Source organism: Prinia subflava, chromosome 1 (genome assembly GCF_021018805.1).
Source record: "Prinia subflava isolate CZ2003 ecotype Zambia chromosome 1, Cam_Psub_1.2, whole genome shotgun sequence".
In the NCBI taxonomy this organism is placed as follows: domain Eukaryota; kingdom Metazoa; phylum Chordata; class Aves; order Passeriformes; family Cisticolidae; genus Prinia; species Prinia subflava.
The window spans coordinates 21,665,961-21,683,732 of NC_086247.1; the positions used below are offsets into that span (position 1 = coordinate 21,665,961).

The window sequence follows — 17,772 nt, forward strand, 5'->3', positions numbered from 1 at the left end:
GCTGGTTGCTCACAAAAAAGCATACCATGAAAAATGTACAAGCAGAGTATCATAGTCCTGAATCAGCTTTCTTCCTTTATAAAGGATCCAGATTTCTTCATTGTCATTATTATATTATTTTTATTATGACTCCAACTGTAAGCTGCATTTATATAGGGAGTCTGGGAGTGCTAAGTACCACACAGACACATAACAAAAATGCACTGCTTCCTTCAAATAGATTACAAATTCTTTCTCTTATCTAGACATTTTAATCTACAGTGGAGAGAACATAAAGAAAGGAAAACAGCCAAATACTCATGAAACTATGATGAAAGAGAAGGCTGAAATCTAAAATAGATTTAATGGAAAGCATCTCCTCAACTCCACTACGTTCTGCAATCAGGTGCCAAGTCTCAAGTTTTTGCTCAGGCAAAGCCCAAACTTTTAAACTTTCTAAAACTGTGAATTTTAAGTACTTTTTACATGAAAGAAGAGTGACACATGAAAGAAGAGTGACACAGACACATATTCTGGGATAAGCCTGTATATTATTAAATATATTTCTTGATAGGAAGAAGAAACAAGCACTCAACAATTACTTCCTGTAACAATGACAAAAAAACTTGCCAAGAGTTGTAATTAAGATATTTTTGGCAGATTTTTGTGATTTCTTTTAAATTAAAAAAAAATGCTACTATATCCTGGTGTACCATAAAATACTGATCTCACAGAATGAATGTACGGTTCAAGGAGCACAGGTTATAATAAGTCTATATTAGAATAATTTCTCAATAAGCATTTGATAAGTACTGGGAACGACACAGTCCTAATTCTAGCACTAGAATCTAATATTTGTTCCTGCAATCTTTACACTGGACTCCTAACATGGCACCTACATTGCTACACAAAAACTCTGCCTTTAGTGGTCAGCAGCTACAATCTAGAGCAGCATAAACCAACATGCTTTAATCCCAGCAGTCGTCCACTTGACCTTCATGAAAAAGTAGGCAAGGAAGCTGCTGAGCCCTCACTGTGTAACAACAGCAACTCAGGAACATACACCTCAGGAAAATATTTATCATACACACTTCCCACAGATAGTTTTAGAAAATAAAGCATTCTGCAAATCTAACTGCAGGGTTTATAATACAGAGAAGTGAGACAAGCAACTTTTTATTAACATAATTTTTGAAGGATCTTTCCCTTTAAATACAAAACAGTATTTCAAAAGCTAATATTTAAAAACCAAAGTATTCTTCGCTTCATTTACCCAAAATCTTACTTTATTTTTTATTCTCTCAGACTTTGAAACTACTGAAATAGGACAATAAAACTTGGGAGCTCCTTTAAAACTCCTCTAATAAAAAGCACTAGGATGCCTAAAAAGTATCATAAAGTGTGGAAACACATAGGAGTTTTTCACTTCCTTTTCATCTTACCTGAAGTGTAAGGCACTTAACTGCATTCCACACTACTCCAATAAATTCTTTCATTCTTTCCTCAGGACTTCTGCAGCTTTCAGATGAGTTCAGCACGGTTTTCACAGGGAGTGACAAAGGACGAGATTCTAATGCAAACGAGAAAAGTCAGTTACAAAAAGAATATATCTAGGTAAATAATATTCTTACTGATAGCAAAGAAAAACAATGATTTACTTCACATTCTGAAAGAGTCTTTCTCTCACTGTGTATATCTCACTATGCACACAATAATGTGTGTATTAGTTTTAAACTTGCCAATACAACTGCCCCAGTTAATTCTTGTGAGAAATGCAACACAATAAAATTACATGTTCCAACTTTTTCAACCTGAACTGTTAAGAAAATATTATAAAGAATGTTCGACTTAAACAAATTAAGACAGTTTTCAAAGTGTGATAACCTATTTGACAATGCAATTGAAATCCAGGAGGTTTTCACATACATTGCTGCCAGTGTAATCTAAAGGTTTCACCTTTCTAAAATTTTAACAAATGACAGACCATGCTATATAATAGTCTTTAATTTGTTTTCTTTGAAAAAAACCCTTAAAATTTTGAGTATCCTTCCAAAAAGACATAAAATTTAATTTATTTTCTTACTTTGTCAATTTTTAAGTTAATAAAGTATGAAATATTTCAGTAAAATTCAATGTTTTCTAATAAATAGAGACATTTCCTTAAACTGTTAGTTATTTAATAACATGAAAAGATTTTAAAAATGTTAAATTAAATATAAGCACACTAGAACTTCAAGAGGACTGAGAGTGGTGCACTGTTCCTTTTGACATGTTTTACAGAATATCCTCCTTGTGTTTTGGGATACCCACAGAACTATTGTTAGCTTATTTAACATTTCTAGTTTTGGTCTACATGTTGTTGAGCTGACAAAACTGCAGGAATAAATTATGAAGACTTCACGACCTAAACTAAATTGAAATCAGTGGGTGACAATTTATGTCTACCAATTTTACAGCTAGGAGAAATCTGTGGCATGAAAATTACAGAAAAATTCTTAAGGCAAAATTATGCTATCAATTGAACTAAGAAAGCAAAAATACATGGTCCTTGATATGCATCACTGGGTCTTCAGTAATGCGAGGAAATATGAGAAGATTTAAAACTGAAACAACTAAGTGGTGAACTTCTGCCAAGAGAATGCAATGTTAATGTCACTAGATGAATTAATTTGTGACATTTTCCTCATCAAGGCTAGAGCTCAATGACATTATCAGAAAAGATTCCTCAACAATGAGTATTTTTAATAATCTTAAAGAGAAATGTTCACTTCATTAAACTGATGGAGAATCCAAAGATTCAGAAAGAGAGGCGGTCAAAAGAGTGAAAAAGGATTTTTATGGCTGCAGTATAATTAATCCTCTCAGAGATTCCTGGCTCCAATTATGGATATGTTAGAAGGATATGGAATGAAAACTAGATCGTGAGAGTGTGAAAAGCACAACATTTCAGGATTGTTTGTTGTCAGCTGTTCTGGAGAGACAAACACGTAAATTGTCCATCTGGAGAAGCAGCGTGCAATAGCTGTTTTATAACATCTCACATGGACAGCTTTATGCCATGAAGTATGTCTTCCATCCACATGACAAATGGATTAAGTTAAAACAAAGATATTAGTCTAGGAATAGCTGTTCTCCTTTAACTTATTACCCCACCTCAATTCCCACCATCTTCTGTGCAGTCTTCTGTGTTGCCAGGCCCTACACAACACATAGACTACAGGGTAAGCATCAGGAACAGCTTGAGTACCAAGAAATATTAAAATAGGAGTTATAGAAGCACAGAACTCTAGAACCCAAGTGTGGGTAAGGGTGAGAATGGCATACAGTCACTTTGAGATTCCAGGAATTTCACAGGTAGGATGCTTCAGTTCACGATGAGTAGATAAATACAATGTAAACCTACATATTCTACACGGCATTCAGCAAGGACTATCAACATCACATAACAAGTGCATCCCTCATGAGTGGGAATTAAAGCTAGGTTTTGTTCCTTATTTTATTTTATCTGTTCATATTTATTTATCCATCCATATTTTATTTGTAGTGTTTGTTACAACTTTAAAAGTTCTAATTTTTTCTCAGTTAGCAGAACAGTCAGAAACAACAATCTGTGAATTAAAAATAAAATTAGCTGACTTAAGTACCTCTTAGTTTTCTTAATTTACATCTAATTAAAATTTGCAAAATTCCAGGAATATCCACGATAAAAACCAGCTTCACTATAACCCCTCAAGTTCAACCAAGAGATCAAAAAAAAGAAAGTCTCAAAACCCAACAGACAGATAAGGAACCATTCAACCATAAACATGGAAGACAGAAAAGGAATAAAAAGTATATTGGAGTAGAAAGAAGAAACAAGCAAAGGAGAAACTCCTGAAGAGAAAGAAAGAAAGCAGATCTTTTTTTTTTCTTTTTTCTGTACTGTAAATGGCAGAATTTTGCCTGAAGAGATGCTGGGAAAGAAGTGCCTTCATTCCCTATCAGACATGGAGATCAGCAGATGACACTTGCCAAGACAGTGTCAGGTGTGGCTGCCATGTGTGCTTGGCTAGTCTTCTACAGCAGACGTGTACACTGGATCAACCTCATCTGACTCACTACGAAGGTAATTTCCTAAAATAATTATGCTACTGAGCTACTTCTGAACTGAAAACCTTGAAACATTTCCTGGCAATGTAATCAGCCTTGTGTTCAACCCAGGTGCCAGTTAGCAATAGCTAGACAGAAAATATTATTTGTGTGAAACACTTCCAAATTGATGAAGGGGAAAAAACCCAAACACCAGAGTGGGGACTGCTTCAGGTTACACCAGTTGAATTTTTTAAGAAAAACAGTGTTGAGGAACATAAAATGCTCTTTTAGTCTTTTAGTCCCTTATTGTTTAATTGATGCTTTTGCAAACATATGCACTGTATCAATCACATAAGCTGCTACATTTACCAATTTCAGAACATATTGGTAATGAACAGATTTAAAAACAAAAAAAACCGACTTATAGAAGGAGCATTTTTTGTAAGTCATTTCACAATTTCTGGTTAAAGTACAGAGGGAATTCCAAGTTCTGCAAAATTAATCATTAGAGTACTCACTTTGTAGGAGATGTCACCAAGCATGACTTACGTATAAACACCAGTTAAAGGTGTCATTCTTATATAGACAAATATCTCCTTCTTTGTGTTTTTTAACCTACTGAGAATGAAGTTTTTTTAGAACTTTGATCCAGAAAACATGTAAGTTTTGAAAATAAAAAGAATCTTGTGAAAATGACACTACTCTGTGCTATTAATATTCAGTGACTTCAGAAACAGAAGAGGGAAAAGATAACTTCTGAGGTGTGACCTGGGACAAATGGACATTTCCTCAAATAATTCAGTGCAGAAAACCCCCACACATCAGGGACATCCATTACTGGGTTGAAGAACATTGATAATCTGTCGGCACTGATGGTTTCACACTTTCCCCTCTCCTTACAGCTAGCAGTTAAACTAAAGGGAGCTACCTTATTCCTGATTTCTGTGTGGACAGACCTATCAGCTCTCAATCTCTCTGGCACAAGATGCACTCATCTTTCCTGTCCCACTGTGTGCTCAGCTCTCTCACACATTAAGAGGGCAGCAGCTTCTATCTGACTGGAAAAGGTTATCCTGATTCCACCGCTGCCCAAAAACCCAGAGCACTCCTCCTCCAGGACAGCTCCACAGCCAGGCAGCAGGACTCTCCCCATCACATCCGACCCCTCTCAGAACGTGTCTGTCCCATGACCTCAGCAGGCTGGGTAAGCTTTCCTCCCAACATCACACCATCTGTCACACAGCTTCTCACACACCAGGAGGGAGCTAAGCTGAGGAAAACACTGTTACACACTGACCACAGTTACCAGGAGGCCACGACAGCAAAACACATCGAAGGAAAAAAGCCATCAGAGGAAAGTGTGGTCCCACTACATTGCTCTTTTTCTAGGAACATTTTTTCTCTACTGAAATTGGAAGTGGTCTGCACAGAGTCAAGTACTCATTGGGATTTCTTGGACAGGTATTCTGTCTCAGCAGTTAAATATGTCTAAACCCAAAATTACTAAGGTGTTTGCAACAAATGCAACACTCGAAGGAACTAATCAAGGGGTCTAAATGATTAAAAATGAGATCAAAATGTGGAGGAGAAAAATCAAACTTTAAACAACCCCCCAAAATCAAAATGGCCTACACATGTATATACACACACATATATATATTTATCAAAGTATTAATTATTTTCTTCATATGTAAAAAATCCCCCAAATTTCCCCCCTAATTCAACCCCGAAAAGCCACCACCTTCTAAAAACCTGCAATTTTCTGTAAATCAGTAGGTTTCTGGTTTTGTGTATAATCATATATAGAAGTAAAAATTCAGTGAAACTTATTACATAAAAGCTTGTTTGTCCATAGGTTTGCCTTCCAATTTTTCTCACAAGTCTCTATATTTTTATACTTGCAACACAACAGAACTAAGCATGCGTATAAAAAGATACTTGAAGGCATTAAAAATCATCCATACTTTCATGTAAATATGTACGACAGCCCAAGAAATTCTGTTCCAAACATAATACACATCCATTAAACAATTTTATTCTGTGATTTAATGATAAAACATTTCACAAATGCAAGGAATTGCAAAAGCATAAAGGGTTTCTTTCTAAAATACTTCCTACCCTAATGCACTATTCTTCCCACCATTCAATTTCAAAGTTAATCAAAGCCGCAGCTCACTGAAACCATGCAGAGAAGCTCAAACCTGCATTTATCTTTGTTTTCTGAACCATCAGAGCAATTCAGAAGTCTTTCACTAATATTCACATTTTATTTTTGAAGTGTGGTAAGACAAGTTATTCCCCACACTCCCATTCCTGGATGAATGATACTTGAATTATTCATTTTCTAAGAATAGACTATGTTAATTACTTTTTGAAGTTTACACTCTCCATCAGAATGTTTGAGAATAAAAGCAGTACTTAAATGACCAGGAAGACCTTTTAAGCTTATAAAAATACGAGATATATTTGCCAACATACTGAATAGTCTTGGCATAAATAATTTATTTACTGGCCTTTGAGAATTTTTGCATTCTATTCTATTAGCAGTGCAGGTAATACATGACTTTTCTCAAGATAACAATTGAGCAACACAGTCCCTGACAACTCATGAGAGTGAGTTCCTTATATGCAGGGAAATGACAGCAGAGAGGTGTAATGACTAAATTTGTGTGCTCACTCAATGAGTTAACAGCAGAAAAAGTGTTAAAACACAGAGGCTTTTAACATATGTCAATAAACAAAGACAAATGTGATATTAATGTTGTGCAACAAGAAAGGATCTTTCTGTGTGAAAGTGTATGTTGGCTAGGGAATGCCTATGGTCAGCATTTTCTCCCACCAAATTCCTAATGATTGCTGCACTACTTCTGGCAAAAAAATACCTATTTAGTTCTGGGAACAAAAATAAAAGAGGACTGACGCTTTTGTACAAATCAAAACCAGCCATTCACAGACCAAACTGAGCTACTAGATTAGTAATTACAAAAATGTGATGTTTGTGTGTTCATATCTGAAGTCCATGCCTGAATTTATCTTACCATTCCAAATACAATTTATACCATGAAGTAAGAATTTCAGCTTTTGGATCTACAGTAAGTTCTGATAAATGTGGAATTCTGCCTTTTAAAAAAATACATGGAAAGTTCCTTAGTGTCATAAATATAACCTAAAAATAAACAACCATTTGTTCTCTCTCAGCACTGAATTTGTTCATACAGAAAGAATGTCAGATATACTACATTGGCTTTGAGTTTCTAGTGTTTCTGAAATCCACACAGTGAAGTGAAGAAATCATGCCACCATAACAAAAAAGTTAAACATTTTACTAGCTGACAAAACTCAGAAAAATTCATTTTTTATATAGACATGTGACTATCCAGACATTTAAAACTTTCTGTAAGTCACCTGTGCCTGGACACCTTCCTTTAAAAAAATCCAAGAACTGAAGCCCATTTATAAAAATCTTATCTTTTCAGACACCCTAGGTAAATGTGCATCAGATTTAAATTCCTGATTTTTTTATTCCTTCAAGTATTTTACTTAACCTATTTAGCATCTATTTAGATTCATTCATCTTCCCAAATTAAGTCATACAATCAGTCATACATTTCATAGTAGGCATGAATAAACGATAATCACTCAGTTCATTGAGCAGAAATAGTGACCTACTAATTCAAATACTTGAGATAATCCATTGATTTCTCACCAGCCAGGTCTCTCACATTTGCCAGGTTTTTGCATTCCAACAGCTCATTTTAGAAGGAATTTAAGTATGCATTCTAGTCAGACTTTAACAATAATTAGTAACTGCACCCAGTTTTGCTAAGTACAGGCCCTATTCTACTACACTGGAACATTTCTGTAGAAACTTTATTAACTTAAAATAAAACTTCAAATAAAAACATCAGTTTGTCTAGCATCAGCTGCTCCAAATAAAATAGAGATCTATTTATGATTTTGTGAGATTTAGTGTCTAAAGCCTTGTCCTTTCTTCCATTTTATGTAGAAGTATTTAATAGTGGTTCAGAAATGTCTCATGTACACTTTGAAGGAATTTTAAGAATTCCTTCAGTAAAGCCTTCACATTTGAATTACTAACACTTCCCATAAACCCCAAGAAATTCCAGTTATAGTAAATATCTAATTCAAGATTTATTAAATCTACACTACACTAAATGTTAAGAAGTGATTGAAAGGAAACCTGGGGATCTTCCTTTGCCTGGTTTCCTATGGAAAGAAGGTTTATACAGTCCTATATGTTCTGCATGTGCATGCAATTCATTTGCTTGTCTCCTAGCTCCTTAGGTATTTGCTGCTCAAATTCAAAAGGGTAAATATTTCCAAGATACTATGCTTCTACAAGTTCTGGGAAAATAAGTAAGCAGGGTAAACCAGCAAGAAATTGGCAAAAGAAGCTCTGTCCTTATTAGAATTCAGTTGATTTATATAGAACAGAAAACATAAAGTCTATCTACGAAAAGAGTTCTCAGTTTACTTGTTATGACACCCTTCTCCATCTACTTGAAATACACATAGTAAACTAGGGGTAACAGCATTTATAAAGCTTTCAAACTCTTTAATTATTTCTCTTTAAGAGAAATAATCCCAAACAACAAAATATCAGTGATTCAAAACACAAGAGATTTTTCCAAAATGCAATGCTTTTATATCCTTTATTTCTCTCCATATGCATATATCCTTATGCAGCACACCTACACTTCCTGCAGAGGGAAACAAGGCTGGATTCTCTTCTCAGCTTTGAACTTGAAACTAATACTGAATTTGTACTGGAATTAAAAGACTGTGAAGTGCAGACCTTGTCTAGGAAAAATGCTGCCCCAAACCCACCATTGTTTAGTTCTCTCTTGCAAATGCTCTTCCAATCAGTCCACCAGACAATAAAATGTAGGAGTCAGGTGCTAGACACAGCAATGAAAAACATCTGCCTGCTTTTGCAGGCCTGATGTACACTCATGACAGGGCTGAAATGCAGTCACCACCTGTACTATGAGCACACATCTCGTTGCTGCATAACAGGGATCAGCAAAATTTTGTTTTACAAGTGTATGTTCAGTCATGGGACAAGGCATTCAGCTTTCAGCTGCGTTCATAACATGTTATGGAGTTCACTCGAATCAGAAAGTTCATGTCTTCTTAGAAGATACATTAAATTCCATTTACCAACCTGTTCTCTGGCTATAAGAAAAGTCAACTTTCAGGATTCTGAGTGACAAAAAATTAATAACCTTTTCAGCTTCTCTTAAGTAGCTTCTTTCGTTAAAGGCCTTCTTCACACTAAGAATATGCATTCTCACTGTTACTGAAAAATTAGATGTCATAGCCACTGGATTACACCTCCTAAGATGATGTTAAATTTGTGTCTGTGATATCATGGTCATTTCCAAACTGATACATGTCGGTAGATGCAAGTGAAATTATATTTCACTCTCATGGCTAAAAAACGAGACCTCACCAGGAGGCAGTAAAAAATCCAAACCACAAAACCCCCACACCCAATTTCATCTTTGATCATGGAAAATGCTGTATTTTTCAAACACAGTGAAAATAATTATAATAATTTTATAAATATGAAAGAAAATTACAGATTATTTTGGTAATGAACAAGCACGCATCTTGAATGTGTGAAAACAGACACTTGGGCTTAAATCATTACTCAATAGTGTGCCCGAGAGCTTCCAAAGATTGCCCTTTTCATCTACTGCAGTCCACACTATCTTCCTGCATAATTATGTTACATATACTACAGAATTACATACAAATATAGCAATCATTTTGCCTCTATTCAGACATGAGAGCTCTGCCTCTGTGCACAGCTATTCCCAGGTCAGTGAATCACTAAACAAACACGGAACTGCTGAATTGCTGAGAATGGGACAAGTGAGTGGACAGAAAAACAGACGTAATTTTTTTTTAATATTCTTTATCCCGTTACTTATTCACACCCACATCATCTGAGATTTAAGCCATATACTCTATTCTCTTATTCTGGTTGTGAAGCCTCTGTGGTTAAGGAGATTTATAAATAAGAAAAATTTGAGACTTCAGAACAGAAACCCTGGATTTTCAGAGACAGATGCCATATAGATAGTAGTTTTGCTCTTTTCCTATGCTTCATTTTTGGCAAGGTGTCAGCAGGCATTAACTAATAAACTGAAACCAAGATCAATGTTTGAAATAATTTTTCAGCTATGATTACAAACTGCATTGATTTAGTAAATAAGGATGGTTCCTAGCAATTCTCAAGGGAGTAATTGCTGAGATCATGCTAGACTTGAAAAGAAAGAATTCAACTTCACCTGAACAGCATGATTTTAAGCTAAAATCTCTTTCAATGTGAAAAGACCCTGCATATGTACATACTATCAATGTAAGATCTCAGTTTTCTGACAACTTAGAACATGTATATATGTCTATATATGTGTATATATGTATATATGTCTACAGCCTTGAAGATTAATAAATATGAGGTATACAGGGCTCACTGCCTCTTTACCCATGAACGCTTTTGTGGAATTGGCAACATTAGACATCCCAGATCTATAATCAGTGTGGCATTCCTACGATAAAAATGTGACAGAAATAATGAAAGAAAACTCAGACAGAAAGTAGGTGAAATTAAAAAAGAGGAAATAAAGTGAAAGATGATGGGAGTGAGTAATCCAGAAAAATTAGAAAGAAGAATCACAGGCACTCTATTTTTAGTTTAATAAACTATGGTCACTCATTCATCATGTTCCAAAACATTATACAGCTGTAAAGTAACACATTTTCAAAGAAAGAATCCACTGAAACTTCTCTGAGAACATGATTTCACCTTTTAAACTTGCATTCATCCAATGTTTTCATACCTCTGTAACTGGTGGCTTTGTAATCAGAGATCTTTTATGTTGGTGACACAAAATATGTGTTATAGCATCTAGGCTAAACTTATTGGATAAACTGAAGGAGTAAAGTAAGTGGCAGATAACAAATGAAATCTAGAAATGAACTTTTCATTTTTGCAACAATGTGTAACTGAAAACAGATCTTGATAGTGACTATAAACTAAAAAGGTAGAAGAAGCTGAGATGCACAGAAACCCCACTTTTGCTCTTATGACTTTTTTCTTTTACTATATAATTTCATTTTATTATTTCTCACACACACCAAACCCCCCCAAAAAAGCAAAAGGGGCATAGATGACATTTCTAGATTAAGAAACAATAATGCTTTCTTTTAGTAGAATATTCTGGTGTGATCAGAAAAGACAGTACTCAAAAGTGAAGAATAACAAACACTGAAGAACTAAAAGGGCTACTATGCTGAGCAGGTACCAGACTGGGACACCACTTTTTAAAATCCAAGTAAAAAGCTATTTCTGCAAACTACATGCCTACTTTTTATAAACTGGTTACATAAATTAGAAAAAACTAATCTAGAATCTATTCATGTAAATAGCTGGATTTGAATGTCAAATACTCAAAATAACAAAAGCTTTTGTAATGAAATACTCATTTGTGCTCTGCAAGCATAGGTATAATTAACATCAAGAAGAAACAAATCATACCATTTATGATGTTGATAAAGCAGAACAAATGACAAAGAAGAATATGCTTGTCAGTCATTTCATCACAGGCAAAAATAAATCCATAAATGAATTGTAAAAATAAATGGATAAATGGTTAAAAAAAGGATATTAATGAATGAAATGGAAATCCTCAAAATTAATCTGTTGTCTTACTACCAGTGATAACATGTCAACTTACTAATATTCAGCAAACATATTTTCAGGGTTAGCCCCTTTTAATCACAAAAGAGCATTTAACTACCATTAATGAACAAGACTGAAATCTTAGTTTCACCAGACAACATCTTGAAGTTGATGATAATCATGAAATGATTAATAATGATAATTATTAATATCATGATAATCTGGAAATAAACATCAATGCAAAGGAAAAGAGAATTTGTTCAGTGAATTTCAGAAGGATCACTAAAAGTCTCAGCTGGATAGTAATTTTTTTTTTTTTTTGATGATCACCTACTTTACTCCTTGCAGACAGTACCATATGAATAAATACACTAGAAATTCCAAGAAAACCATATTATCTTGATTAGTAGTAATGAAGTTTCACTTTAGGCTCTTAAGTGGCCAGGAAATTCTCCGTAACTAAATAATTTCTTGAACTCCATAAGCAGAAATGCCAACAAAGGCACTTTCTATGGGTGAGTGATTCTGACAACAGTAAATTTTAACTGTTCATGCACAAATCTTGACTTCCACAAATGCCAGACTTTAAGCAATGTAAACAGACTGACTGAAATTAGAGATTAATCACAGTGTGAAGTCTGACAAAATTATGGACTAAATATCAAGGTCAATAGCAGATATTCTATTGAAAGCAGATCTCCTTTATATCATTTTACAAAATATGTTACATTAGACTATCAGGGCCCCAAAGACAGCACTAAACAAAAATGAGAATAAAAATAAACATCTATTTGAAAACTATACATTTGATTCTTTTTAATTTTAAAAGTTTTAGTTTCTCTAAAGCTGAAAGTTGTGCCATAGCACTTGTACATGCTGATGCTGTTCAGTTGTGGCAGCACCTTAGTGAGGCAGGTTGCAAATGCAGAATGGATAGTTTCAATTAAGTGATGTACCTGTTATTGTTTTTGTTTTGACAGGACTGCTGGCATACTCAGAGGCTTGATTTGACTGCTGCCTTGCCAAAGGTGCACTTCCAACTGATGCCTCATCCTCTTTCTTTCGAGTTACTGACACACCAAGAGGAACAGCTCCTACAGACTGCTGGAAAAAGAAGCACCTTGTGAACCACTGACACTCAAAACACAATTAACACAGAATTATGGCATTGTCATGAGAAACATGTTTTAAACTACATATTTGGAAATGTATAGAAGACAACATGAAACCCTGATTGGAGCACATGTATTTTGAACACAAATTGAAACGAAATGCTACATTCAGATTTGCACTTGTAATTCTTTATATCAGTCCTGTTAGTCAGAGGAAAAGCTCTATGAAGACAAAAAAGTGAAATAAAATTAACTTAGAGTACCATGGTTCCTAGCCAACCAAAACCCATTGGAATAAACCTGGCTGATGACCAAAGTAAAATAATTATCTAAATGTTTAATGGATATGAAGAAGTCAGATATGAAGACCCAAAGCCCTTACTAACCTTCATTAAACTTCAAAATATAGGATGTACTGATATTTCTATATGATTGTGCTTCTTCCTAACATTTTAAATATAAGATTTAACTGACTGCTATTGATTTTGAACTGTTTTGACTTTCAAGCATATCAACAAAGGAGAAACTGCTTAAAATGTGAAACTGCTGACCTATACAAAAATACAGAACTGTAGGCATTAAAAGAACGTTTGAAGGACTGCATCCTTATTTTAAGATCAAAAAAGAGTGATGTGTATTATTAATCCACATGGATTCTAGAACAAATGAATAGTCTATTGACTTTGTTGTTACTTTTTTATTAATGAAAGCAAGAAAAGACAAAATTACTAAAAACAATTCGATCCTCAATGTTGCTACACAGTTGGCTCTTCACATTTTGCTGTACCATTAGCTGCTAGGCAAATTGCAGATGCATCCCAGTTGACAAAAGCTGCATATTTCTACCACTGATTGTGCAGACGGTTATCATTTAAAGATGACAAAGTTTCTTTCTAAAGATCAGACATTAGGATTACATGCATCTTAATTTTTGTGTAATTTAATTTTGTTCGTATTGGAGTGAAAATGTAATCCATATAACTGCGTAATGAGAAACCTCACACATTGCATTAGGAATCTCTGTGGGAAACAAATTCGTGTGAGGCGGGCAATGTGCTTGTAAATTTTCTGCAATAGAAAACAGATCACTGAATCAAGCAGTGTGCAATATGTGCACACATACAAAACCCCAAAACAAACAGAAGAATCATTTAACTGAAGGAGAACAGCTTCCAAACGCCTTCACCATTTTCCACTATAAAAGTAAATTAAAATAAGACAATCAACTATTTAATTCTACTCCAGTAAAAACAATCCATTTATACATGCACTGGTATGCAAAGTTAATTAAAAAATGCTAATTTCAATGACAAACAGAACTCTCATCTTTCCCCCTCCCTCTAAATGTACAGTCATTAGCTTTGCCTCCAAAAGCACACAAAAGTTTATCTGGAATACAGTAACATGCCACCTTGGCATACCCTCTAGTTCAACAAAAATCCCCATCAGCTTTGAAAAACTAAGCTTTACACCACAGAAATACTTCCCACTTGCATACAGGGAGAGTATCTGAAGTTTTGTAAACTTTCATCAGACATTTCACATCACTTATTTTCAAAATCTTGCAATTTATCTGATGGAACTTTCCTAAGTCAGAGCCATCTGCAGCTTTCTCGTGACAACAACTGTTGAGCCATGATTTGGCAATTCTGGATGTGACATTGCAAGAACACTGACTTACCAAAGTGAAGCAAGAATTTCTGAAGAATGAATGCAGACAATACAGGACAGTACAAAAGACAATAGGATGGAAATACTGCCTGAAGAAGCTGTATCTATTTCTGAATCACTGAAGAAATGGATCAGCAAAACATAATAAGCTACACTACTAGTCAAAAAGTGAAAAACATCAAGGCTATCACAGCCAGATAAAGCTGGAAAAAATTGTGACCAAATACTGAGTGCTGATCTGGACAATGAAACAGCTGTTTTATCTTTGCTCACTGAAATCAAGCCTGATGCTGCTGCTGCTGACACCCAGTACAATCTTGTCAGGTTTTTGGCAAAAGATTTCTGGTTAAAAGAATCCAGAAGATGAAAGATCAGTGTTGAACTAGATGGAAAAGGATCATCAAGATTTGGGGTTTAGCCACAAACTGATGAGGAAATTGTGGCTTGGGAAAGAGCAGATGACAAGAGCCCCACAGCTGGAGGAGAAGATGAATCTAATGGGAAAGGAGACATTGCAGGCTAGTGTTACCATAAGCATTTCATCCCAAGAATCCAAAAAGCTAGCTACAAAATAGGATGCAGTAAAGCTTAAATACACGTACTTGAGATTAAGCTTTATGGTTACTAATCGGTTATAGAAGATAAAGAACATATAACAAAGTTCTGGAACTACAGCTGCCTTTATATGAGACTGTCTTGTTGACACAAAGTCAAAGGCAGATTCTGTTCTAGAACACTGACAGTTTTATCAGTGCAATAATGTTTTGTGGCAATTACATACAGAATACTAAAATAATAACTCACAGGATTCAAAATAAGAAAGGTTACTACTTTTCAAATGTAATTATTACAATTAGGTTTTTAAGCAGTGGCTGAAAAACTACAGAGAAGCAATCCTTTTCTAAATGTTATTTTTATTGGCACAAAAAATCTGACACATTACATACCATGTTAGGTATGTTACATACACAAAACACACACACATATATGCCATTTAAGCATGCAGATAGATCAACACATACCAATTTTTAATTTTTTTTTTTTTACTTCATGCTATGTGGTCAACATGACTTTGGAAATGATAAAGATCTAAAATCAGAGAAAGGATTGGAAAAATAATAGCTAAAAACAGCTTGCCAAAAAGACAATGGGCCAAGTATTTCCTGATTTATGTGGAGACATGGCAACTAACTAAAGCTAAAATATCTATGAGGGGGACTAATTTGCCATAGGTAAATTAATATTTTATTTTCCTTGGGATTTTTTGTAATTAAATATTTTATTTCTGAATTATATTTTCCACAAATGTGAGGCTGAAGAGACTGTAGGCAGATCTGGGAGCATGAGAAATTACTTTTACTTTACTTTTCTTGTTCAAGAAAACTTGAACAACTAAGCAGACAAGTAACTTTCATTCAAGGAATGCCTATACAGTCACCCCCCTGATAACAAACCAAAGGCAAAAGAATATTCTGATATAGGAACCTAAACATGATCACTGGCTTGTGAAATGTCAAATTCAAAAGCCTGAGCCCAGACACGAGTTGCTGTCCTTGAGATGGTACCAAACCCATGTGGATGCTGCATGTGCACAGACTGATGTTTACATGTGCAGTAAGTTGCAACCAGCAAGCAGGAATAAAAATCCCCAGTGTCTTTGGAGTGGGGACAGATGGCAGCTCTGCTCAAGACATGGTGTTTATTGAACATCTACGATCATTGTCATGCAATCACTATCTCAGAGAAGAATATTTACATTTGCTTACAAGGCTGTCTGAACTGCACCAGAATGAGCTGTGACAGCAAGGAGGATCCACCCTGTCTACCTTGCAAAAAGTTCTAATGACATGAAAATGCAATCACTGCTTGACTACTGAGTTACATTTAATTGTTTTGATTTGTATGATTACTGGTACACCTAAACTGTTTCAGAAAGTTCAAACAAAGCAAGGCATTAGGCCTAGTTCCCAATTAAAATGAAATGAATGAATAAAATTGCATTAATTAAAATTAACCCCTGGGGTGCACAAACCGTCTTCTTTCCTGGCAGGTGAACTTGCTAATTCAGATGAAATTCTATGACTGCTTCAAGTAGGCACTTCAGGTATTGGAAAAGTGTTTTGCTGAGATAAAAGACTGATAACTGAGTAGCTGTAATCAAACTTCTGTGATGGACAGATGTCAGCCAAGAAACCCCTCCTTTTCACCGACTGATGAAAGCATTGCATCAGCAGGCTCAAGGGGCCTCTGAAGGCAGAAGACATAAGGTGCAAAGAGAGCTTTGTCTAGCAATAGCCCAACAGTAACAAATGAAGAGGGGTGATCCTCACTGAGCTGCAGGTACCCTACACCCCTGCATGGCAGTCACTGTTCTGTTCCAGCTGAATAAAATATCAGTGAGGCCAAAGAGACACTGAAATGTTATGAGTTTTGTAAAAATGCAGCTTATTATGTTCCATATTTCTAACTTGTCAGGCTTTCAGTTACAAAAGATGTGGTGAAATATTTCAGCAGGTATAAAATACATGCACTCCCAAACTGGCATTATAAACCTAAACCTAAAATCCCAGAAAAATAGTTAAACGGCAAACAAAAATGAAGTTCATATGTATAGGTGTCCCATCCCTATGGGGAGCCAGACAATCCCAGTCTCATCCTGTATGTATGCTGTATGCAAGCAGAAGTTTACATGACTATGGTTGCACTGAAATAAACTAATACTTTCATTTATTTTATCAAGTGTTAATATTATGAGTTTGATATGTACACAGGATCAAATGTACTGAAAAGTTTTCTAACTCTGTGTTTTCAGATAGAAGTCACTACTGACTTATTCAAAAGGACAGAGCAAAAGCATTGTATTAAGCGGACATTAAAACCTAAAGTATCTTAATATTTAAGATCTCTGAATCATACAAAGAAATTCTAAAGAAAGTTGCTTGGGGGTTTTTTTTCTGTTGCAATTGTATAAGACAGACAGTTAGAATAGAGGAAGATAAGAGCTTGACCAATCAATAACATTTTGACCATAAGTCTTGCTTGAAAGCATTGTATCTTATGGCTGTTGAATATTAAAAAATTAGGAAGGTTTTATAAGCATTTTTGTTTGGTTATACTAGTTAGAGTATGGCAACAACCTGAATTTTTCCAAAAAGTAAGGCACAAGGCCTAACTTTGACTATGATCTTTCTTCTAGGATAATTACAGCATTACATAAAGAAAAAAGTC

General features: G+C 34.9%; 1 protein-coding gene across 6 annotated transcripts in view; it reads right to left on the reverse strand.

Annotated features, from left to right (window-relative positions):
• The window catches only part of VPS13B (vacuolar protein sorting 13 homolog B), a 422,459-nt gene that overhangs the window by 211,517 nt on the left and 193,170 nt on the right, over positions 1–17,772 (reverse strand). For 5 of the 6 annotated variants that reach the window (XM_063390273.1, XM_063390281.1, XM_063390302.1 and 2 more), the window contains exons 21-22: positions 12,718–12,865; positions 1,422–1,549 (exon numbers count right to left, since the gene is read on the reverse strand). In XM_063390273.1, the coding sequence (XP_063246343.1) occupies positions 1,422–1,549; positions 12,718–12,865 (276 nt within the window). The remainder of the gene's footprint in view (positions 1–1,421; positions 1,550–12,717; positions 12,866–17,772) is intronic. The other variant, XM_063390285.1, reaches the window with a different exon arrangement.